Source organism: Marmota flaviventris, chromosome 3, assembly GCF_047511675.1.
Source record: "Marmota flaviventris isolate mMarFla1 chromosome 3, mMarFla1.hap1, whole genome shotgun sequence".
NCBI lineage: Eukaryota > Metazoa > Chordata > Mammalia > Rodentia > Sciuridae > Marmota > Marmota flaviventris.
Window position 1 is genome coordinate 42878096 of NC_092500.1, and position 24433 is coordinate 42902528.

At 36.6% G+C, this 24433-nt stretch overlaps 1 protein-coding gene across 1 annotated transcript; it reads right to left on the reverse strand.

Moving 5' to 3' along the window:
- Nucleotides 1-185: 185 nt before the first annotated feature.
- On the reverse strand, nt 186-16315 carry Glipr1 (GLI pathogenesis related 1). The gene is made up of 6 exons (XM_027922034.2): nt 16013-16315; nt 15026-15268; nt 8622-8734; nt 3661-3746; nt 599-625; nt 186-495 (listed from the first exon to the last, which is right to left on the reverse strand). Exons 1-6 carry the CDS (start codon nt 16184-16186, stop codon nt 341-343), a joined length of 798 nt encoding a protein of 265 aa, XP_027777835.1. The 5' UTR covers nt 16187-16315; the 3' UTR covers nt 186-340.
- Between the last annotated feature and the right edge of the window lie 8118 nt (nt 16316-24433).

The window sequence follows — 24433 nt, forward strand, 5'->3', positions numbered from 1 at the left end:
ATGTAAGAAGCACCAATCACTGGAGTTAACTTAGAATCACATAAGTCTAGCTCATTCATTTTATAGATTTGGAAGCTAAACTAAAGCACAGGAACTAGATTACATATGGAAAGCCCAGTGGTGGCAACCTGAAAACAATGCTTATTCATAAAAAAGTGCAAAGTAAAGATGAGTTTATTCTATAATTAGGAAGTTGAGCCATTTTTATTTTGAGCAAGTCTTTACTGCAGCAGTGTATTTTTTAAAAATAATGTTTTAAAGTGGAAATTAGAAATACACCCAATTGTTACTTTTTTTAAAAAGCCATATGAATAAATCTCTCCCTCCCCCCCAGACTGCATTAGTCTAAAAGACTTAAATTAGGGTATTTTTTCTTTATCCAAATGGTAATTATAACGGACATTATTAGAATTATTGAATTAGCAATAAGAAAGAGAGATGTGTATCTGTTTCGTAAAAATATGGGCCAGGCTGGATCCACAAGAGAGTAGTAACCTGTGAAATAAACATAGAAAGTCCTCTAAGACATTGTTTCTCATAATGGAATGACATAAATTACATAGTGCTTAATGAAACAATTTAGGATGTGTATACATACGTGTGACCTTGTCTCTCTTTGGATTAACTGTGAAGTCAGGGAGAATTTAAAAAAAAAAAAAGTTAGGTACAGGTAAGATTTTTATTTAAAAAAAAAAAGAAGTGTAATTATTGACTTCATTGCAGTGATTTTCAAAGGTAATTTAAGAATTGTTTTATTTATATATGACAGCAGAATGCATTACAATTCTTATTACACATATAGAGCACAATTTTTCATATCTCTGGTTGTATACAAAGTATATTCACACCAATCCATGTCTTCATACCTGTACTTTGGATAATAATGATTATCACATTCCACCATCATTAATAACCCCATGTGCCCTCCCTTCCCCTCCAACCCCTCTGCCCTAATAGAGTTTATCTATTCTTCCCATGTTCCCTCTTCCTATCCCACTATGAATCAGCCTCTTTATGTCAAAGAAAGCATTTGGTTTTTTGGGATTGGCTCACTTCACTTAGCTTTATCTTCTTGAACTTCACCCATTTACCTGCAAATGCCATGATTTTATTCTCTTGTATTGCTGAGTAATATTCCATTGTGTATATATGCCACATTTTTTTTTTTAACCATCTATTGAAGGGCATCTAGGTTGGTTCCACAGTTTAGCTATTGTGAATTGTGCTGCTGTAAACATTGATGTCACTGTGTCCCTGTAGTATACTGTTTTTAAGTCCTTTGGGTATAGACCGAGGAGAGGGTTAGCTGGGTCAAATGGTGGTTCCATTCCCAATTTTCCAAGAAATCTCCATATTGCTTTCCATAGTGGCTGCACCAATTTGCAGTCTCATCAGCAGTGTATGAAAGTACCTTTTCCCCACATCCTCGCCAAAAGAATTTTTTTGTCCTAACTGTACTAACATTGTATTTTTAAGTCTGCTTTTTATATGAACTTTTTATACAGAGTAAACTATCTATTATAAATAGAAAATTATCTTACATAACTATATCCTTCAGATAATAAATACAATCAAGAGTAAAAAAAATTTAAAAATTTAAATCATATTAGAAATAATCAACATGAGCAGTTTATCAAAATATTTTTCTTGAGAATGGGTCCTTCCCTGAGAACAACGATATTGTGAATGCTGAATCAATACTAAAGGGACAGTAGCTTCTTTCATCCATTCCAGTTTATCACTAAGTCATCATTAGGACTTTTGGCTTATTAAAAGCAGTAACTATGCACCTTTTTTTACTGAGCTTTATTTAGATTTTTTATTTCAGAGTACTGGGAGGAAATAAGTCCCACAACTGCCTTTAGCCTTCTTGATTTTTTGTTTTATTAAATGACCTTTTCCACACCAGTTGTACATCAGTTGCTCTTGGGTTCCTGTAATGGAAGCCATCAAGTACCTAGCCCTCTGGGCACTTGTGAGCATCTTTGAACATCATCATACCTGGGAGTGAGCTTTGTGCTGAGTTACCATGAAGCTGCTACCCTAACTTTTTGCAGTTATATCCATGAATTCAAGGGTGTGATATTCTAATTATTTTTTTCTTGTATATATTTTTAAATATTCAACAAATATACATCTTCTAGCTAAAATTACCTTTGTATCATGGGTGTGCTTGACATATGTTGCAAAACAGTTTGGTATGGCCTCTTGGTATTTATTGAACTACAGATAGTATCTAGAAGACTATGAACAATTTTTTTTTCTGGTGTTTGCCATAATTTGTGAGTTGAAATCTGTTAAATAAAAGGTTTTATCTAACTTTACCCTACTCAGACTTCAGGATAAAAGGTGGGATGGGGATGATTATCCTTTCATTTTTTAAATTATAAATCCTGTCATTCCCCGCTAGTGCAGAAAAATGGAATGCTTTCAAGGAAGCCAACATTTTACAGAAAAATTGAGTTTTCTGAAAATTAGTGGCAGAATTAATCTGGAGGATGCTATGGTAAATGGGTGATATGTTTTACAATATCTTGTAAATATGCAAGTATATGCTTGCATAAAATATGCTTTTACCCTTAGGAGCTCAGGGATTTTCATTCTTGGACTAGAGCTTTAATCTGAGTTTTATCTCCCAAGATTAGAGACCATCTCAAGTTTAGAGCTCCAAAGATCAAAAACAAACTGTCAGCAATATTATTGTGATGGCATTACTAATTATGTAGAAACTTTAAAGGGAAAACGTGATTTTACCCTAAGTTATTTCACCAAACCCATGAGGTGATACTATCAAGCACATTTTATAGTTATGGAAATAGGTTCAGAAAGTTGCCTGAGGTCACAGTGGTAGAACTGGACACTGAACTGGAAACTGGCATATGGTTCTAAAATCTATGGTTTTAACTCGTATATTATACTGCCTAATGTGGAAGAAACTTACACACGGATACATACTTGTGTATAAATGTATGCTTTGTTGTAACACCCTAAAAGAATTTGGTTAACATGTTGTATTCTCAGAAGAGATTAGTTGCATTTTGGATACATGTTACTGGGTTTTCCTAACAAACTTGATGTGAGTGGAATTTAAAAAAAAAAAAAAAAAATGGTTGGACTGAGGGAAAAATAACTGGCTTAGAGAGTTGATCCAGAAAGTGCCCCTATGCCTGGAGTAAGGTTTACAGTTTAATATTTACAAATAGGAAGGAAACAGCAATTTAATAGAATCCTAATTTTGTGTGTGAAAGAAATCTTAGGAAATGTAAGCAATGCAACATTTTTTTTCCAAATGAAAATTTATGCAGTAAAACTTGGCTCACTGTCCTATCCTAAGCATCCCACCCCAGCCCTGCTGTTCTGAGCAGTTGAGTTTGTTACAGATAAACAAAGTATTATGCGATTTGCACAATAGCTTACTCGAGGTTTTCCTTCACACCATGAGAAAATGAAGGATATTTTAAAAGATCTTCTTAAAGAATATCTCAAATTTTTCTTAAACATATTTATTTCTAGAACGGTAAGCCATTGGGTTGGTTACTCCTCGATGCCAATTTCCTCGAAAATAGCTATTAGGATAAAATAATTACACTCTTAACCGTAGAGAAAGGCATAATAGTTTCTATTCCATTATTTCATTTGTGGGTTGTTCCTTTTACTCACCACAGAGATTTTGTAAACATTTGTCATCTGGAGGACAAGCACTGCAGGTGTATCCCTTCTGGTATGGCCAAGTTGGGTAATTTCCTCTGTAAAGCAGAAGAAGCCTGTCTATTAGTAGAGTTTTTGTTTCCAATTACAATTTACTGTGAATCCTTGACCAGATCCAGAATGATAATAAGGTGGAAGTGAAAATTATTGAGAGCTTGTAAGCAACAAGTAGTTAATAAAATGTGAAGAAAAGGAAATAAATGGAAAGCTACTAGTATGTGTAGGGTTCATTCAATGGCCCTCTTAATTTACATTATTTCACTTCTGACAATTCTGGGAGGACGTTATTTTTATTTCTGAGGATCTAAGAGATTATTGACTTGCCCCAAATCACAATTTACACATACCTGAGTCAGGAGGAAAACTAGATTTGTCTGACACCAGAGCTGTGCTTCATCTACTGTTCTCTGGCCTGTGTAATTGCTGTCATCCAAAAATCTGCCCATCTCATGAAAGCTATCATGACCTGTATTTACTCTCATTATTCAACCTAGCCACCATAGTTTTTATTGGATAGGAAATGCCTTTCAAAATACACACACACACACAGGAAATTCTGAATTACAGGTTGTTTTCACATAAAAGATGATCTGTGAATAATAGCTAAATATTGGTCATTCACTATGTGTTAGGCACTGTTTTAAGCATCCTTGAATGAGATAATCTTCACAACATTTCTATGAGGATGTTACTGTTTCTTATTTATCCCTATTAGATAGCTAATGGCTTAGGCACAGTACAAATAACTGACCAAGGTCACTGATAGAAAGTGAAATTATATATATATATTTTAGAGAATTTTTTAATATTTATTTTTTAGTTTTCAGCGGACACAACATCTTTGTTTGTATGTGGTGCTGAGGATCGAACCCGGGCCGCATGCATGCCAGGCGAGCGCGCTACCGCTTGAGCCACATCCCCAGCCCCCGAAAGTGAAATTATATATAAACATTTTATATTCCCATGAGCACCTAAAGAGTAGCAATGCTCACAGGCTTGGTACATTATATCAGCAAATCTACCATTGCACTAATTTTTTAAACTCTGCTTTTGGAATGCAGTTCTTCTTTGCCTTTTGATAGCTTGGTAAATCCTATGGACTCTTTCTTAAAATAGGATGATTTTTAATTGCATAAAATACATAGGAATGTGGGAAACTGATTAAACAGAAATGAGCATCAAAATGTTGAAAAAAGAATCATGATATAGAAATGTGTGCTTTTCTATTAAGTATTAAACCAGATCTAGCAGGTTCTAATATTGTAAGTAGTTTCAAATCAATGTTAATCATAAATATTTTTAGGTATCTGCAGCAACTAGAGTTAATGTGAAAATAACTACTATTTTCAAAGACACAGATATTGTTAATACAGAGTCACAGTGCTAAAAAGCCTAGTCTGTTGTCTTCATTCACAGTGGAAGGAATTGTAATTTTTTTCTGAACCATGTTCATGAACTCCCGTCCCAGTAAAACTATACATTTAACTCTAGTGTTAAGAAGCCCCCAGTTAGAGGCTTTATATTAACACCTCATTTATTTTTCAATCCAAGATATATGTTCTAATCTCATTTGGCTTCACATTATTGGTTGCTTCAGAAGTGAAATTTATCCTTGTACTGTATAATCAAAGCAATATAGTAGAAATTCTGATAGCAGTCACAAAAGATCCAAATTAGACGTTAGTCTTGGAATATCTTTCATTGTTAAAAAGCATAATACTCATTAAATTGTTTAAATTCTAGATGGTTTTAACAAAATCATTTATGCTACCTTATGCTTCAACTATGCATTCCAAACTGTAAAGGAGAAGGAAAACATTGCTACTTAAAAATAAGCTAAAAACAATATAGTTGTGAGTTGTAGGTAAAGTGAAGAATGCATTTGGGAAAAGCATGCTACTAGAAAGACCTGGGTTTGTCTAAGTGAGAGTGATTATGACAAAGAGATCTGAAGTATTCTATCCAGTGAAGAAGCAGAAAGCTTTAGTATTTCTTTCTAGTACCTTGAGAGAGAAGATTAGGACATTGGGGAAGAGAAGTTAAATATGATTAAGGGTTCCCAAGGCAGAGATGGCCAAACCATACTAGCTACTGTTCTTGTAATTAAGGTTATTTCCTCCTCTGTGTTACAGTCCTGTTCTCCACTAACCACTCTGGGTAGAGATCTGTTACCATGGCTTTGATGAATGATGCCCAGGGGAATGAAGAAGAGAGAGGTACAGGTGACTGGAGAATTAAGCATCCTATTCCCCTTCTGAGGCATTCTCAGAAACACTGGGGAAATACTGGATTATGTGGTGTGAGGGCGTACGGTTTTGAAGATATAAGAAAAGGCCTCAGAAGGCAGAAGGAAATGAAGACCTTCCTAACTGGCCCCTCTGTCTTCTGCCGCTCCAGTTCCTTTTCCACACTTCACAGACTGATCTCCAGATTTAAAGCAGATCTCATCATGAGTCCCCTATTTAAGATACTTTGATGGGTTCCTCTACTGACTTGACTAAGGTTAACCCTCGCCATGATCTACAAGGCCCTGTGAGATCTCTGCTGCCATCTTCCCCTTGGTTTCATTTCACTCAATGCTCTAATACCCTGGTCTCTGTCCATGCTTCAAACTTGCCAAAGTCCTCTCCATGTAAGTTTTGCAGTTGTTCTCCCCTCTGCACAACTCTTCCTGCAGTTCTCACATCTGATTCCTTCTCATTTTTCACACCTAAGCTAAAATTATCACAGAATGTCCTTCCCTGATCATTTTATTTTAAACAGGGCCTTTTCCAGTGGTAGTTCCTATTAGAGTATTATTTATATTCTCTTAGTTTCCCCATTATAATGCAGTCATATATATTTATTGATCTGCCTCATAAATATAAATAAGGGCAGAGTGCATCTGGCTTGCTCTTCTTTGAAGTTTAGTAAAGAAATATTTGCTGAATAAATGAATGTATGAAGCTAACTCAGTTTTTTATAGAAACATAAGTTTCACAACAATGTTTATGACCAAAAGTAAGTAAAGTGATTCTGTACTAGAATTCACACATGCAATTAATAATGAAATTAATGCAATTAATAATGTTCATAAATACTTATGAACAATCACCAGTGCCAGGCATTATACATACTTGGTGTTTTTACATAGCTTTCTATGACTCTTATAGCTACACTAAATATAGATGCTATTATTATTTTGACTTTTGACAACAAAACAGATTCAGAGAATTAACTAATTTGTCTCTGGTCACATGGTAAATTAACTGTACCTTAATCATTAAACTGTCATGAAAAACTATCACTGGTTGAATTAAGGTTTTGTCTACCTTTTCTTTGGTTTTCCTTATTTTCCAACTATGGAATCTTAAGTCAAAGTTGTTCTTTTCTGAAGGATACTTGATTTTAGTTCCCTTCCCTCCAAACAAAACTCAAGGGCAACAAATTAAAGAAAACAATGTTACATATGTGGCGAATGGTTAAAAAGCCTTAAAATATAAACAGCTAATATCAATCATTAAGAAAACCACTCTAAAAGAAAAATGGGAAGATCATATGATTTACCAAGAAGGAATATAAATAGACAATCAGGTGAAGAGATTTTATCATCATTAGTAATCAGAGATGCAAAAGAAAACAAATATAATTTCTTTCAAGTTAGAAAATACTTATAATGTGCCAGGGTGTGATGTTGCATGACTATAATTCCAGCTACTCAGGAGGCTGAGGCAGGAGGGTCACAAATTCTAGGCCAGTTTCAGTAACTTGGTGAGACCCTAAGCAACTTAATGAGACTGTGACTCAAAATGAAAAATAAAAAAGAGCTGGGTATGTTCCTCAGTGGTTAAGCAGCCCCTTGGGTTCAATCCCCAGTATAAATTGAAAATAAATGATGAAAAGTAATTTGGTAAAAGGTATTAAAAAGTTAAAAAGGGTCAAGTTACTAGTATTACTCCTAGGAATTGTAGGAACATAAAAGTGACTGAATATTTCTGACTATAGTTGTTCACAAAATACAGAACAATCTAAATTCTTCACTGAGATTAACTGTTTTATTAACTATCAAGAGCACAATCTGAGATAGACAGCCAGATCAGAGGCCAGCCAAGACATTTACTAACTGTAGGACAGGGCAGGTTATTTCCTTTGCCCATGCCTTAGTTTCCTCATCTGCAAAACAAGATAAAGGTGTAACTTTTTTTTACATTTCCTAAACTTTTAATGAAGATTAAATACATGTAAATTATTACTCAGAACAGTGCTTGGCATGTTGTAAGCATTATATAAAACATCAATGATTTTATAATTATTGAAATTGAGTTTCAGGTTTAAATTAAGTAACAAAGACATGGTATAATTTTAAGTAAAAAAAAATACAAAACTTGTATTTACAGCATGGTAACAGTTTTTTACATATGTTTACAATACACAAATGTACATACCTATACATGTATCTGGGTATGTTATGTGTGTGTTTATGTGTTTATTTTAAGGATATGGGTAAGGTCACTTCCCACTTTTTCCAAAGGGTGAAAACATTTTTCATTTAAAAACAGAACTACCAAAAGTATGAAGTTATATAAATTGAAGAACTTTAGTTCTTTTGTTTAGAAGATTCTATAAAATTTGCCAAATTTTTAACAAACTAATAAAAAATTGACCCATCTTGTGTTATTACCATATCAGACTAGTTTGTGTCCCTGATAAACACTTGAGTCTTTCTGCTTTTAAAAATATGTGTATTTAAAAAGAGTATAGAAACACACAAAAAAAAGTACCAGAATGTTAATGGAGTAGATCTCTGGGCAGAGTAATTAAGAGTTATATTAATTTTCTTCTCTATACTTTATTAACTAGATTTTCTAAAATGAAGATGAATACTTTTAAAATATAACATTAACTTTTAGAAAGAGGTTAATTCAGGCACTTACGCTGGTCCATAGTTGCATATAAAATGTGCTCCATTGGAAAGACTTTCAAAGCCAGAAACTCTAGGGCAAAACTGTACTGCACAGCCAACCTTGTAACTGTCTGCCCAGACAACCTGAAAATAAATGAGGATATTAACACAGAGGAAAACAGTGAAATGAACATTTGGGTATGATTAGGCCTTAAGCAACTTAATAAGACCCTGCCTCGAAATGAAAAATAAAAAGAGCTGGGGATGTGGCTCAGTGGTTAAACATGGTAAGCTATATTTGCTCTATTTAGTTAAAGTACTTACTACCAAGGAAGTTTCAGGTGCTCAAAATTCAGCTGGAAACAAGATCTATAATTACTGTCATTGGTGTTGATGGTGGTAGTCTGTGTGTATGTGTTCGAGAGAGAGAAATAAACATATAAACAAGATAATTTTGAGTTACTACAATGAAGAAATAAAACAGGGTTAACAATGAAGAGTGATCAGTGGGGAGAAAGGGGGCTGATTTAACAGGGGTGTTCAGAGAAGCCATTTCTGAATGGGAGGCATTTGAACTGGGACATGAACAATGAGGGTACAACATAGAGGCTAATGGTTTAGGAGACCTCAACAATGAAGAAAGAGCATTCTGTAGAGCCCTGTCAGGAACAAAGGCCCTGAGGCAGCCTTTCCTTAATATATTAGACTGGCAGAATAAAGGCAAATAGAGCCTGATCTACTGAGTGGGGGAGAGTCATAGACAATTAGCTCAAAGGCAGGGGAACCAACCGTGGAGATTCTTGTAGGTGAGTGACTGGTTTTTTTTTTTTTTTTTTTTTTAATCATATCTTAGCAAGAACCCAGTAGCAGTTACGAAGTAAAGACACTGAAAAGAGCATGGTAGTAAGTGCTTTAACTAACAAAGAGGTAACTTTGGAGGCTATTTCAGTGTTACAAGAATGAAACATGGTAACTCACACTTGGGTGATGGCATTCCTGAAGACTGATCAAGTTCATGGCTCAGCTTAGAAGCGTAGGTAGAAGGATTTGCTTTTATTATGGATGTGGGAAGCATTTTGGTTTGATCTAAGCAACATTTATTGAGATGTTTCAAACTAGGGAAGAAGCAAGGTGGGTAGAGCATGGGTAACAGTTCTATTCAGGACATTTGCTGGACTTAACCATTTTCAGTTCAGTGAACAGCGTAAGGTTAGAGGTATAAAGACATGAGGCTAGATTACATCACATAGGCAAAGTAATAGATTATGAAAAATTAAAGCAGAGCTTGGGACCAAGAAAAAGTCAAGAGCAGCATATCAGATGCAAAAGTAGTCAGTGATGTGGAGGGAAATCAAGAGTGGAGACAGCTTCAGGGAGAGCAGCCTGTGCTGGGAAATTGGATCCATGCTCAAAAGAGCTCCGTATTTGGTTAATCAAAACTGTTGCATAATCTAACACCAGCAGTGGGACTTTTCCCTTGCTTTTTGAATGAAGGAGTATACATTTTCAGTTTGCACCAGGCCCCACAAATTATGTAGCTTTACCTGACAAAGAGTGTTTGGTGTCATAGACGACTAAACAAAGCATTTAAAGAGTCAGTAGCTGAAGACAAGCCAACAATTAAATGCATTCCTTTTTACAGTGGTACTGATTTACATTTTAAATCATTTTTTACCATAGTTTGTTGAGTAATTTTGTGATAAGAATTGTGCTAAATATGGGGGTGTAATAGTGGATGAGCAAGAGCCAGCAGGTGCCTTTGCAAAAATATAGAGGAAATCAGTCCTGCAACCATTACATAAGAGTGTTGACCATCGTGAAGGGTTCTAAGGGCATATGTAGCATGGAGCCCTTTTCCAAGGAAGCAAGTTGGAGCTGGAGAGGGCAATACTCATGTGAACCCAAAGAGGAAAAGATTCGTTCACAGAATTAAACCATGGCCAGGGTGACTGCAGAAAAAATTTATTCCCTGGGAAAACAGTGAAGAGTGAGGGGAGAGGGGGGCTGCGGATGCAATATGAGTTCCCCCAGGGTTTACATGTGGCATCGGAGGTGAAGGAGTATTTAGGGACGTGATCATAGTACCAGTGAGGACAGCTGCTTTTTCAGACTGTCTTTTTTCTCTTGGTTTGACCACTGCAGAGGATCCGGAAAGGCATTTCCAACATCCCAGAGAAGAGGAGCAGGACCCTCTTTTAGAAAGGGATGGTCCCTTCTCTGTGGTCTAAATGGAGTATTTCCTGAGGAACATTTCTCTGCATATCACATTCCAAGGAATCCTCTACAGGGAACCCCGGCCTACATAGGCATAGAAGTGGCTTAGGCTTCCATCTTACTGAGAGAATCTAGCTTTTGGAGTGGCTATTGTTCCCCAGGTTTGATTCTTAAACTTTTGCTTTTCAATTATTTTTGTTTTACTTTGAAATTTTCTGAATTTTTATTTATTTCATTTCAAGCTGATTTTGCATGGGATGATTTGCAGAATTTGGGGTTCATCTCAGAACTCTGGCATCAAAGTCACTGGAATTGTCCTTAAAATCTATTTTAACAAGTTCTTCCGGTGATTCTTCCACATGCTACCTGGGTTCAATGTGGTCTCTGTTCCTGGCTTTCACCTTAGCTTGATATGTTTTATCTTTTGGTCTTTGAGTACTTCCTTCCATAGAGTCATTACATCTCAAGTATTTTTAATGTTTGTAATACTGTATCTTTAATGCTATTTTTGTCCAAAAGTATACAAATTTTAGTTAGCATTTATTATATGTTTTACTTGGTATGTTAGTCAACTTTCTGTCCCTGTGACAAAAATACCTGAGAGAATAAGGAGGAAAGGCTTACGGTGGCTCATGGTTTCAAAGGTTTCAGTTCATGGACAGTTGACTGTTGCCTTTGGGCCTGTGACAACATACTAAGTACATCATGAGAGGAGCATATAATAGCCAGAATGCAAAGAGAAAGAAAGGAAGCAGCCGAATCCCAATATTCTCTTCAAGGGCATACCTCTCAATGAGCTAACTTCCTTCCACTAGTCCTCAATACTAAACATTTTACCAGTCTCCTAATACCGCCACAGGCGGTATTAACCTTTAACACATGAGAGACATTCAGGATCTGAATTCTAGCATTCTGCCCCTGGTCCCCAAAGACTCATGTCTGTCTCCTATTGCAAATACATTTAGTCCATCCCAAGAGTCACCGGAGTCCCAAATATTTTAATATTGTTCAAAAGTCCAAAGTTTCCTCTGAGAGTCAAGGCAAACAGCTATGAGTCCCTAAAATAACACTAATAAAAAATGGCACAGGATATACAGTTCCATTCAAAAAGAGAGGACTAGGTGAAAAAAAAAAAAGGAATTAAACCAACACAAGATTTAAAACTAGCAGATAACATCAAATCCTATCATTCCCTGTCTAACATCTGGTGGACAGGGTGGTGTGATGTGAGCTCCGAACAATTTGGGCAGCCCCACCTCTGCCATCTTGGGGTTGTAATATGGCCCACATGACCACCCTCACAGGTTGGCTTTATTTGCTGCCTCAGCTTCCCTCAGCAGGCATTCCTCGTTCCTGGCATCTCTAACTTCATGGGGTCTCCATTTTGGTTTGGCTCACTCTCCCTGCTTCATGTATCATTCTGTAAGAGACTGCTTTCAGGGGCTTGCACACTATCACACACCGTCTGGCCTACCGGGCTCTACTTTGAAATCTTGGTGGAAGCCTCCGTGACACCCTAACTCTTGCATTCCTCATGTCTATACACTCACCATCACACTGACCACTCCAAGAACTGCTGCCAGCCTGGGTTGTACCAGACACACTTAAACCATGGCTCCAGTGTCCTCTGAGTGCCTTGATGACTGAACAAGGTAAAAAAAATTGGGAAAACAATTCCCTGAGTGGCCCTGTGTCAGCAGGGTGCCATGGGGCTTTCTTCTCAAAGGAAAGTCTTTGAAATTATTTTATACTTTTTAATACCTGACATCCTGTGATGGGTAGGATCTGCCTTTTCCAGAGATGCCCTCAGGTCATCTTTCCAAATGGCCCTGTGCAAAGCACTTGGCTTCTTTTTAATGGTGTTTTGACACTATTTTCTGTAGATGGGAGATTGGGAGCTAATTTTGCCTGATCACAAAGTACAGTAAGGACAGTATATGCCCTGAGCAAGATGCTTTCAGAGTGTTTTTCCATATGAAATCCATCCAGAACCTAGGGATTCTATACTTTCTAACAAGTTTTGCATCAGGGGAACCCATATGGGAGAGCCATATCTCTTTTTTTTTCCTCTAACAATTTCTTCCCACCATCTTTACCCTTTCAATTCTCAGCATGGAGCCATCTGAATCATTATCAGAAGCATGATAATATCATAACAGCATAAGACCTGCCAGAGAAATTGTGAAATTTTCATTGTTGCATGAGAGTGTAAGAGTGTAAGAAAAATTTCAGGAGGGTGATTGTGTGGGGAAATCGAGATTAAAAACAAAAATAAGACGAATAGTGCCATCTAGTGGGAAGCTCTGGCACTATCAGACCCAAGTAATCTACACTGCCAAACTGTTCTCAAATTTTTCCAAAATGGACTGGCAGCAACAAAACATATGATTTGATTGATCTTCTATATTACCACACTAAAATTATTCCTTAATAATAGGCTGTATCCAGTGAATATAAAGCTAAAGTGTTAAATTAACATGTCAAGAAATATTAAACCTTTTGTGGGGAGATAATTTATCTGAATTTATTCTTTTTATTCTGTATAACCAGCCAACATGGACCAAAATTTATAAATAGCTCAATTTTCAACAGAAGATGAGGATAAGTCAGGAGTTACTATATCCACTCGAGGTAACTTTCTAGCATGAATTTAAAATGGCAATTGAGTGATCTTGAATCTATCAGCAAGATTTCTCATAAAAATAAAAATGGACTCCTAATCAAGCTATCAGATCCTTTTCCAATATTACTTCTGGTAAACTAGCCCATGGATGGATCTAACCTTTGTTCACTGCCTTCAAAGTACAAATCTCACTCCGGAGTCCTAGAAAACAGAGCCTAAGTCAACAATATGCTAACACATTTTTAGGGCATAATCTCAAGAAAAGTGGGAGGGAAAACATGTAGGGAATGAGACAGGGAAGGAGGGATACAGTCTGGATTGGTCCCTAGTCCTCAGAAGTTGGTCATATTTTGGAAGAGACATTATGTGTAAATGGATGTGTTACAGTGCTTGGCTAGTGTTGTTCACAGTTACTGACAAGGTACCAATGAGCAAAGAGGACAGAACAACTCTCCAGCCAAGGGTGGGGTGTGTGTGCAAGACTTCATGTAGCAAGAAAAACAGAAGTTGGTTCATGAAGATTGAGTCAACTGAAAAGGAAAACAATTCCAGGCAAAATTAACAAGGTGTAGAAGGTATATAATGTGTATGAATGAGCCTGGTACTTCAGATGATTGACAAGTAGCTCAGCATGCAAAATATATAGAGGTTAGAATACAGTTAAATTGAGAACAGACTCCTAACCTCTGCATGCATATTCAAGTAAGGCATAATATCTATCATTACAGGGAGTCAAAATAAGAGAAGGAAACTTAAATTTATGCCACAGAGGCCTCAGATTTGAGAGATGGATCTTCCCAAATTAACTGAACTTATTTGTAAATTGTTGCTTTATATCTAGGTGGAAAAGAGAGGGCTAATATTTTAGACACAAAATAGCTATTAGAACCCCTGCTAAATGATCTTAACCTCTTCTCATTAAGAGACCACCCTATTCTGCCCCTACTTGAAAAGAGGACTCTACTCATGGGGAGAGGCCCAGAGATCCCTAGGGTCTGGGAAGACAAAGCTATAGCAACCACTTTCACAGTGACTGTAGGGTTTAGTTCTCTACATTGAAGACCTAATTCAGTTCTCACCACAGACCCATAAAGGGATGATATCCAAACCAACAGGACCAGAGAGGTTAAGAAGTTACCTCTTCAATATCATTTAGCTAGTAAAAGTTCAGATTCAGATATCAGATGTTATAAGGTTTTAAATAATATAATGTTTGCAAGTTATCTCATACAGTACTAGTATTTAGTATTTTTCCAGATTGATGGTCCTCACATATCACTTTTGTCCATTTAACTAAACTTTTCAAGAATTATTTCCTCTGGTATTGGAGTCTATTCCATTTATTATTATCTTTGAACTAGGACTGTTATGTCTACTTACACATATTTACAGGGGCACTGGCCTTCTTTATGTTTCCTAATATCAGATTTCAGTTTTCTCCTCCTACTTGAAAAGATGGTTTCAAAAACACAAGGGGGCAGTGCTGGGGATGTGACTCAGTGGCAGAATACTTGCCTAGCATGCCCTAGGCCCTGGGTTCAATCCTCAGCTCCACAAGCAAAACAAAACAAAGCAAAAAACCATCAGGCAATACTTACCTGAGTGTAATGACCACAGACTTTTGTGCATCTTCGGGTGTTGAAGTCATAGTCTTTAATTTCATTATACCAGTTTGAGATGGCTGAAGACTCCGAAAATAAGAATAGAGACCCAGTCCAGATATTTTCTCCCAGTGAAGTGAAGTTTGGGTGCATCTTGTTTGATTTCAGCTGTGGGTTATGTCTAAACTGACAAGTTTTTGCCCACGCTTTTGCAATTTTGGCTAGTGCTGGGTCCCAAGTCTGCAAAAGGAATTATTAAACAATATGGGAATCAAGAATGGAATCTTCCACAACAATGTAAGTGGTGTGATCTAGCAGGGATTTAAAAGGCACATGAGATGTGATGCTATGTAAATCTTCCCTAAACACAGTCTTCAAGCAATAATTAGGGCTGAGGAAATAACGATAATCTGGTTTGATGGAATTTAGCATCTAAGCCAGGAAGACAGACCAACGTTTCACTGAAGCCTAATTATGTGCAAGATAGTATATACTGTTTCACTGTCTATGCAATTTATTAGCCACAACACCCCTCATCTGAAGAAGCTCAGAAAAGCTACAAACCAGCTCAAAGTCACAGATCAGGGATTCAAACCCAGAATCAAAAATCCCATCCTTACCCTAGAATCCACATTGTCTTCCTGAGAAGGCAACAGAAAAAGTGAGCTTAGAGTCAAGAAAAGAAAAAACAGAAACCGAAAGAATCCTATTAACAGGGAAGAAAATAACCAAAAAAATAAAGAAGTCTCCCCAAGATGAGGAAGGAAAGGGCCCCAAAAGAGAACGACACTGCTCTTGTGGTGTTTGCTTTTGATGTGGTGAGTAAAGGGCTAAACTGCATTTTAATCACGGATTGTGAATTTACAGCACACACTAATCATAAGCAAAAAATCATCCAAGATTACCAAGAATATGTCCCCAAAGTTAATACCTGAGCTGTTTTTGATTGACTTATGCCACAAATACTGTTTTTTTTTTCCTTACCATGTATCGCATGTCCCTGGCTGTTGGAGTCACCTCTGATCGAAACTTGTTATGTATTCGAACACACTCTTTGATGAAATCTTCATTTTCAATATCTGGCAAGTTATTTACCTTATATGAATAACTATAGACAAAAGAAATCAGCCAGGTCATAGTAGCAAGTGTGACCCGCATGCTCAGTCTGGTGGGCACAAAGCCACAGGGAGCTAAATCCAGAGCCTGGGTTTCTGAGAGAATTCTCCTCTCTGTCTTCAGCTGCCAGCTTCACAAAGCATAGCTGACTTCAGCTTTGAGCAAACGGAAAACAGAACATGAGTTCATCACAAGTTTTAAGAAATGGGTTTTTCCATATATGGTTTGTAGCTGGTTTTGCAATCTTAACCCTTCATGTCAGTGGTTCTCGGTGACACAGCACCTATTCCAACAAGTATTCTTGCATAATTTTTTTGAGACTGAATCAGACTGTTCAGATTTTGTTCTGAGTTGGGAGGTATTTCCAAAGGAAATCCAAGAGTCTCCAGAAATAACAGTCTCCAATTTTTTATGGGGGTTGTGGTAATTAAATAAAAACATATCTCTGGTTTCTGTGAATGACTTGCAATATATTTTAAAAAACCTTTAAGACTCATCTCAGCACAAAGTGGTGAGAATAGAATATCTCTCTCTTATCTGAGTTTCCTTTATCATGATGCCTGAAACAGCAGACAATACCAAACCCTATATATACTATGTTTTCTCCTATGCAGAAGTAACCATGGTAAAGTTTAATTTATAAATTAGGTACAGTAAGAGATTAACAATAATAACTAATAACAAAATAGAAAAACCATAACAATATAATGTAAAAATTTGTCAGCATCACTACTCTTGTGCTTTGGGACCACTATTAGTAAAATAACACAAGCATTGTGACACAACGAGTTGATCTGGTAACAGAGATACCTGAGTGACTAATGGGCTAATAATATAGACAGCGCATATATACTAGAGAGAGGGATGGTTTATTTCCTGAGGCAGGATGGGAGCAAGATGGTGCAAGATTTCATCATGCTACACAGAAAGTGCACAGTTAAAAACTTAAGATTTTTTTTTTTTTTGCTTCTGGAATTTTCTATTTAATATTTTTTGACCATGGTAAGTGGGTAACTGAAAGTATAGAAAGTAAAAACATGAACAAGAGAGGACTTCTCTACTTGGTTAATATCATAACTTGACCTAGAATTTCATTCACAAAAGTAGAAGTGTGTGTGTGTGTGTGTGTGTGTGTGTGTGTGTGTGTGTGTAGGAAAGGGAGGGTGAGAGAGAATTATAGAGAAAGTACTGGTCTCAATTTCAGATTTTAGCTGAAGTTTTGCTCCTAAATAGCTGTGAGACCTTGAGCAAGTTAACATACTCTCTAAGCTCCAGCCACCTACTAAATGAGGCTAACAGGAAGTTTTCTATCTCCTTAATCATAGAGGTTTGGGAGGATGAAATGAACTAGCTAGTGCATTGATTCGACACATATTACATTCCTGCTCTGAGTATTTGGCTTAGTAAAATAGAGCTAAAAACATAGTCACTGTTTTTATGCAACTTACAGCGGTAGGAACAGTGAGACTATAGTGACAAGGGCGTCTACAATAGAAGCTGTTCAAGATCTGGACAGAATAATGCACAGAGAGGTATGGACTCAATAGGAAAGGAGGCTCATCCCATCTAGGAAAGGATAGACGTGTCTTCCTATGTGCAGCAGGTGAGGTCTAGTTGGAGACTAGAATCATATAGGTAATGATCTGGTGAAAAGGGGCTGGAGAGATCAACAGAATAGAGAGGAGCTGTACATCTAGTTGCGAAGTTGGAAACATGGTGTCAGGGGAAGGATACAGAAAAAAACATTACATGCAGTTTCCCTCTATATACATGGTTTTCAAGTGTTGATTTTGGCTTGTGGGAAACATGATACTGGTTCTCATGCCAGCTGGAGAGAGAGAGGTAAGAATCAGATCAAGGACGACTTGTTGTTTCTGCCAATGATTTGGATTTTTAATCACCAAGATTAAATGATGGGAAGTCATTGGAGGATTTTAGCTGTGGGTGGGATGTGATCTAGTTTTAGAAAATATCTGTAATTTAGAAAAATCAAGAAATGTGGAAAATGGAATGGAGTTGCAGAATTATTTCTAACTGGGGAACTTGTAGAATTAAAAAAATTACAAAAAGTTAAGGGGAACATTACTGTTGCTACACATACAACCTAATAAAACACTTCTATAATTTCAAATTTTTCCTAGGGTGCTCAATTTCTACTAGCATTCTTCCCGTTACATTGACTTAGGTAAGCCTCTTGTCTGAGGCTCAAAGACAACTTTTTGATCACTGTAGTGATAATCAAAAGTGAGACCTTCCACCACTTTGAAGTTGCAGTCTGATCCAGGGCCTACTTCCCAATTTCTTCTGGGTTTCTGTGAGCTAGACAAAAGAATAGGAAAAATGAGACCTCATAAGCAGCAAATTCAGTGACATTTGTGGTTTCTTGAGCGGTTCCTGTTGTACACATATAATTCCCAAGGACTAGCATTATCATTTTGGTATTAAAATGAATTAATCTTTAATTTCCTAAAAATACTGAACAAAAGGGAAGTCTGCTATCAGAGAGACCATTTTCTGTTCTTATACAGAGCAATTTAAATCCTTAGAGCCACACTGTTAAGATTTCAAAAGTCCATAGAATTGGTTTGTCACAGAACGACAAGAAATTTACAAGATGCAAATGAATCCTCCAGTTCTTAGGAGACTTTCAACTTTGTTCTGAGTTCTTCTGTCCTTACCTGCGTTTTTATCATAGACTCCTTTATAAATGTGCATATGTGTTAAGAAAGAGAGATTTGCTTTTAGTGATTATTACCGAATGGTGGCATTTTAGGATATATTTTTACCATCCTTTTTATTCTTTAATTTTATTATTTTTATACTGAGAATATACTATTTTTATAAGAAGATAAGACATTTTGGAGAGTCATGGGATCTTCAAAGTCAAGCACAAATTAACAATATACACAAAATTTTAATTTTTTAAATATCTTTATTTTTATTTATTTACTCTTATGTGGTGCTGAGGATCGAACCCAGGGCCTCACACATTCGAGGCAAGCCTTCTACCACTGAGCTACAGCCCCAGCCCCTATTTAATATTTTTTGACCATGGTAACTGGGTAAAAAATATAGAAAGTAAAAAACATACACAAGAGAGGACTGCTGTATTTGGTTAACATCATAAGTTAACATGACACATATACACATTCTGATGAACTTATGTACAGATTAAAGTATTTCCATGTATTAATTGTGCTTATTATTGAATGGTAAGATGTATCTCTCTATCCCAATAATAATTCCTTTTTAATAAGCAATAGTTTGTTGGTTAATTATGTATTGTATTAGTCAGTTTTCATCATTGTGACAAAATACCTGAGAAAAACAAAGAGATTTGTTTTGGTTTGTGGTTTCAGGAGTTTCAGTCCTCCCTCAGCTGACTCCATTGCTTTGGGCCTGAGGCAAGGCAATGACTGAAGGGTGTAACCCAGGAAAGTTGCTTAGCTGGTGTCATCAAGGAAGCTGAGAGAAAAAGAAGGGGGCCATGGACAAGATATAACACCTCAGGTCCTTGGCCCATTTGTTGATTGGGTTGTTTGTTTTCTTATTGTCTAATTTTTTGAGTTCTTTGTATACTCTGGATATTAGGGCTCTATCTGAAGTGTGAGGAGTAAAGATTTGATATAAGGAGAGTAACTAAGAACAGTGTAGGGACGAAGAACAGGAGAAGAAGATTAACATTTAACAGGGATGAGAGGTGGGAGGGAAAGGGAGAGAGAAGGGAAATTGCATGGTAATGGAAGGAGACCCTCAGGGTTATACAGTGGAGGAGGTAGAGAGAGAGGAGGGGAGGGGAGGGGAGAGGTGGGGAGGGGGGAGGGGGTAGGATGGGAAAGGCAGTGGAGCACAACAGACACTAGTATGGCAATTTGTAAATCAATGGATGTGTAACTGATGTGATTCTGCAATCTGTGTATGGGGTGAAGGTGGGAGTTCATAACCCACTTGAATCAAAGTGTGGAATATGATATGTCAAGAAATTTGTAATGTTTTGAACAACCCACAATAAAAAATTTAAAAAAAAAAAAAAGATATAACACCTCAGAGGACCCACTCCCTCTAACTAAGTTCAACCTCCTACAATTTCCACCACCTCCCAATTATCCATTCAGCTATGAATCCCTCAATGGACTAATCTACTGATGAGGTCCCAGAGACCCAAGGATCCAATCACTTTTCTCAAACCCCACCTCTAGATATGGCTGCACTGAGGACTAAGCCTTCAACACATGAATCTTTGGGGGACATTCCAGATCTAAACCATACATGTATGGAAAATATCCCACCCTGTCTTACCATCCTATACACATCTATTTAGATACATGGTGACCTTTTTATTTGGGGGGTAGAAATGAGGTAGAATTTCTTATAATTCTACCCTTGCTAATTAGATTCTACAAACATCTGGGTTCCAAAAAAACTGTACTTTTTCTATTGTGGGCATGGGTAGATAAGGGAACAGAAGGTTCAGAAAGGAATAGGAATATTTATCAGCAAAATGTTTGATGTTTATCAGCAAAACAGGTCATTCATATTGTCTGTATGATTTTACTTGTTGTAAGTCAGTTTGAGCCATGCCAGTGTGTATAAGTCAACTGTAATGCACATTCTAGGAACAATTATGGCTATAGGACATTGCACATTTTACTTGTCTGTCCCTTGATTTCCTTAGCTATAAAATGAGAATGACAAGCAGCATTATTATTAATAGGTGTCTTTGGATTGATGAGATTTTGATTGAGAAATTATTTGTAAAAAGATCTTAGAGAGGGCCTATCAGAGGGCTAGAGAGTTAATCCCAAAGTATTTCAGGAATCTACCCTTCAAAGGTGGTCTTAGCACTTCAGATATGGTTGTAGAAATTGACATCAAATATTGTGATAATTATAATATGACATATTAGGGAATAATTTTCATTGGCAAAATGAGTGATATTCAAGATGGATGGTTTATGGGAAAATTGAACACATCCTCCTGCAATTGCATGAGTGAGGTAAAGAAGTAGCCACACTGTTAGATCTTTAATTGGGTAGTGTTCCAGGGAATTGCCACTTCACAAGAGGTCTCTGTCCACTGCTCTGACTCAAAGGCTAGCTGGTCCTGACTTTAGAATATCTGTTGAGTTTTTGACTGGAGTGTTTAAGAGCAGAGAGTAGGACTGTTCTCATAACTATTTGCTAATGAATGTCAAGACATTTAGCAGAATTTGTCTAAGATCTGCTTTCACAGTAGAATATTATCAGGTATTAAGGTTGTGGGGCAGAGTAAAATGGCTTTTACTAACTTACTTCCTGCTGCATGAGGCTCCTCACCTTTATCAAAAGAAACTGATGTTGAAAACCATGCTTGCTGAGATCGACAGCAGTGAGGAGAAGCAGGGAGCTGGGCTTTTTCATACTCATTATGTCACTGTGATGCCATAATAATCTCCCCCCATTTCTGTGTGCATATATATTATTTCCATTTACACATGAAAATATTGAGGAGAAAGAGGTTCAATTTATTAGACCACGGCCATCTAGTAAGATCTTTACATAGGGTATGATTGCAAATCTTCTTTTTGGTTGTTAAGAGAGAGTTCTTTAGGCTGGGTTCAAATTAAGTAGTGGCTATATGACCTTGCACATTTTACTTGTCTGTCCCCTGATTTCCTTAGCTATAAAATGAGGATGACAAGTAGTGTTATTATTAATAGGTGTCTTTGGATGGATGAGATTTTTATTGAGAAATTATTTGTAAAAAGATCTTAGAGAGGACTTATCACATAATACATTAACTAATGTTATTGCTACTTCCCTTTATGACCCTAGGAATTCATGTTTACAATTGAGACTATATTTAGCATAGAATATTTTCACTTTTATAGCATTACATTTAGAAAAGAGAAGGAAACTAAGTTGGTTGTTAGAAAAACCATATCTTGACACTCTAAATACTGTTATGGATTCACAATGGATTGTGACACAAGTTATTCAGAATGATGTTGGTTTTTAATAGATTATCCTGTAATTTTTTCACAAACTGCATCTGGCATTCATTTGGATAGTCCAAATAAGTAATTTATTTTACTGATAGTAGAAATGAATACATTGAATGACCTGTAATGATATTTATGCTTAGTTTTTCAACATTTCTAGAGATTTAGGTGAAAAATGGTAGGTAAATGCCACTTCCTATTCAAAGGTATTTGCACACAAAGACCCTGGGACAGAGAAATGCTCTAATAAATGCACTTGTTTCTTCTAAAGTAATGCATGAAATAGAAATATTGGCTTTTTTAGTTATTAGACACAACCACTTTTATGTTTCTATGCTTTGATGTTTTCAACTTTGTTCTGTATTTCATTTCTCTATTCAACAATTAAAGATGCACTTTCAGAAATAATTGCTAATATGTGGATCCTAACACACAAAAAGGGGAGAGGAAGAATAGAAGTTCACTGGATTAGACAAACAAAGCGGGAATGAAGAGAAGGGAAAGGGATGGGAATAAGAAAGACAGTAGAATGAATCAGACATTATTTTCCTATTTAATATATGAATACATGACCAGTATAACTCCACATCATGTACAACCACAAGAATGGGAAGTTATGCTCTGTGTGTGTATGATATTTCAAAATACATTCACTGTCATAACTAAAAAGAACAAATAAAAAGATTTAAAAAAATAATCGCTTTTTAAAAATATATAATTTTCAGAGTTGATTTTTACTCTAATGTCTTTTGCCTAGCTTAAATGATTATGGGTTATATGTAGTTCTCAGGATGTGTTAATCATATTAGTATATTCAAGCCTTACTATAGCTACACGGAGTCCTCTCTGGTTACTAAGATCTGGCTATGTTGTATTTTCTTTCATTTTCTTCTTCTTAATGGAAGAAATTCATTCTTAAGTGCTCTTTCTACATTCCTTTCCTCAGTCCATCTTATGAGTGATAATAGATATTAGAACCAGAGCCTTCTTCTCCAAGCAGAGCTAACCACATCAAGTTAGAGTAGTTCCTTCAGAGTAACACATACAACACTGACATTTCACCCACAACTACTTAACTCTCCTTACAAAAGGTTTTCCAAAGGTTTGTTTCACATTAGCTAATGAAGTCCATTTCCACTGACCAATTATGCAGCTTCCCAGATGTTGGACTTTTTTCTGATGTGGCCAGGGTTCCCTGGGTTTCTATCAGGGCTGCTTCAAGGAGCCAGAACCTCAGGATGGGTCCTAAAGCAGGGCTCCACTTTCCCTACTCTCCCATATGGGCTTAAATCAGGAGATAAATCCAAATGATAGTATCCAAGCTGTCCAGAATTCTCCCTGTTGGCCCACATCTAAAGAATTTTCTACTGGGTTAAGCTTAGCATAAATACCCTCCTAGGAGACTCTTTATTCTTCATGAAGATAAGATTTTGACAAGCCAAGCCCAATGTGGCCAGAATTATACTCTGACTCAACAGAGTATAATTATACTCTGACTCAACCCTGCCCCCAGAGCTACTAGGCGTTAGCCATTGTGGGAATTATATTCCACATCATATATCCAGGCTTGTGCTCCCCTCCTGTACTCAGCTGCTACTTGTCATCTCTACCTGTGATCTTCCCCCATCTCAGTATCATATTATCATTCCATCATCCAAAGTCTCAGGCAACTCTTGGAATCATCTTTGACTTTTCTTTCTCTCAGTCTTCACAGGTAAGTCATTAGTAAATTCTATTTACTCTATCTTTGAAATATATCCAAAATTCAACCACCTTTTATTGCTTCTCCTTCTATCAACCTATCTTTACTGCCTGGATTATTAAGTTTCTTAAGTAATCTCCTCACATCCTTCCTTGCCACCAGACATTATATTCTCCTCCTTGCTGTTAGCGTTATCCTTTTATGGTATACATTACTCATGTCACTCCTCTGCTCAAAACCTTGCAAGACTTTGATTTCAAAATGAGCAAAATGAAGAAACAGCCTCTACACGAAGCTTCCATTTTTTTTTTTTTTTTTTTTTTTTTGGACAGAGCTTTTATGGGATAAAGGTTAAGAAGTGATAATTTTCTAGAAAGTCTGGCAGTCATCAGTATAGAAGTTTGGTTGGTAGCATTTACTACTCCTTAGCAGCAACTGTGATGGTTTTCTTAACAGTGAGATCGGGAAGCTTAGCCTAGAGACAGTTTTTCCAGCCCCATTAATCATCGCATCAGCTTCCTAATTCTTTTAATAAAGTTCTTTTCTAGTTCACTAGAGCAGTTTGTCGTTTGTTCCTTTGCAACTAGGAATCCTGACTTTTTGAAGA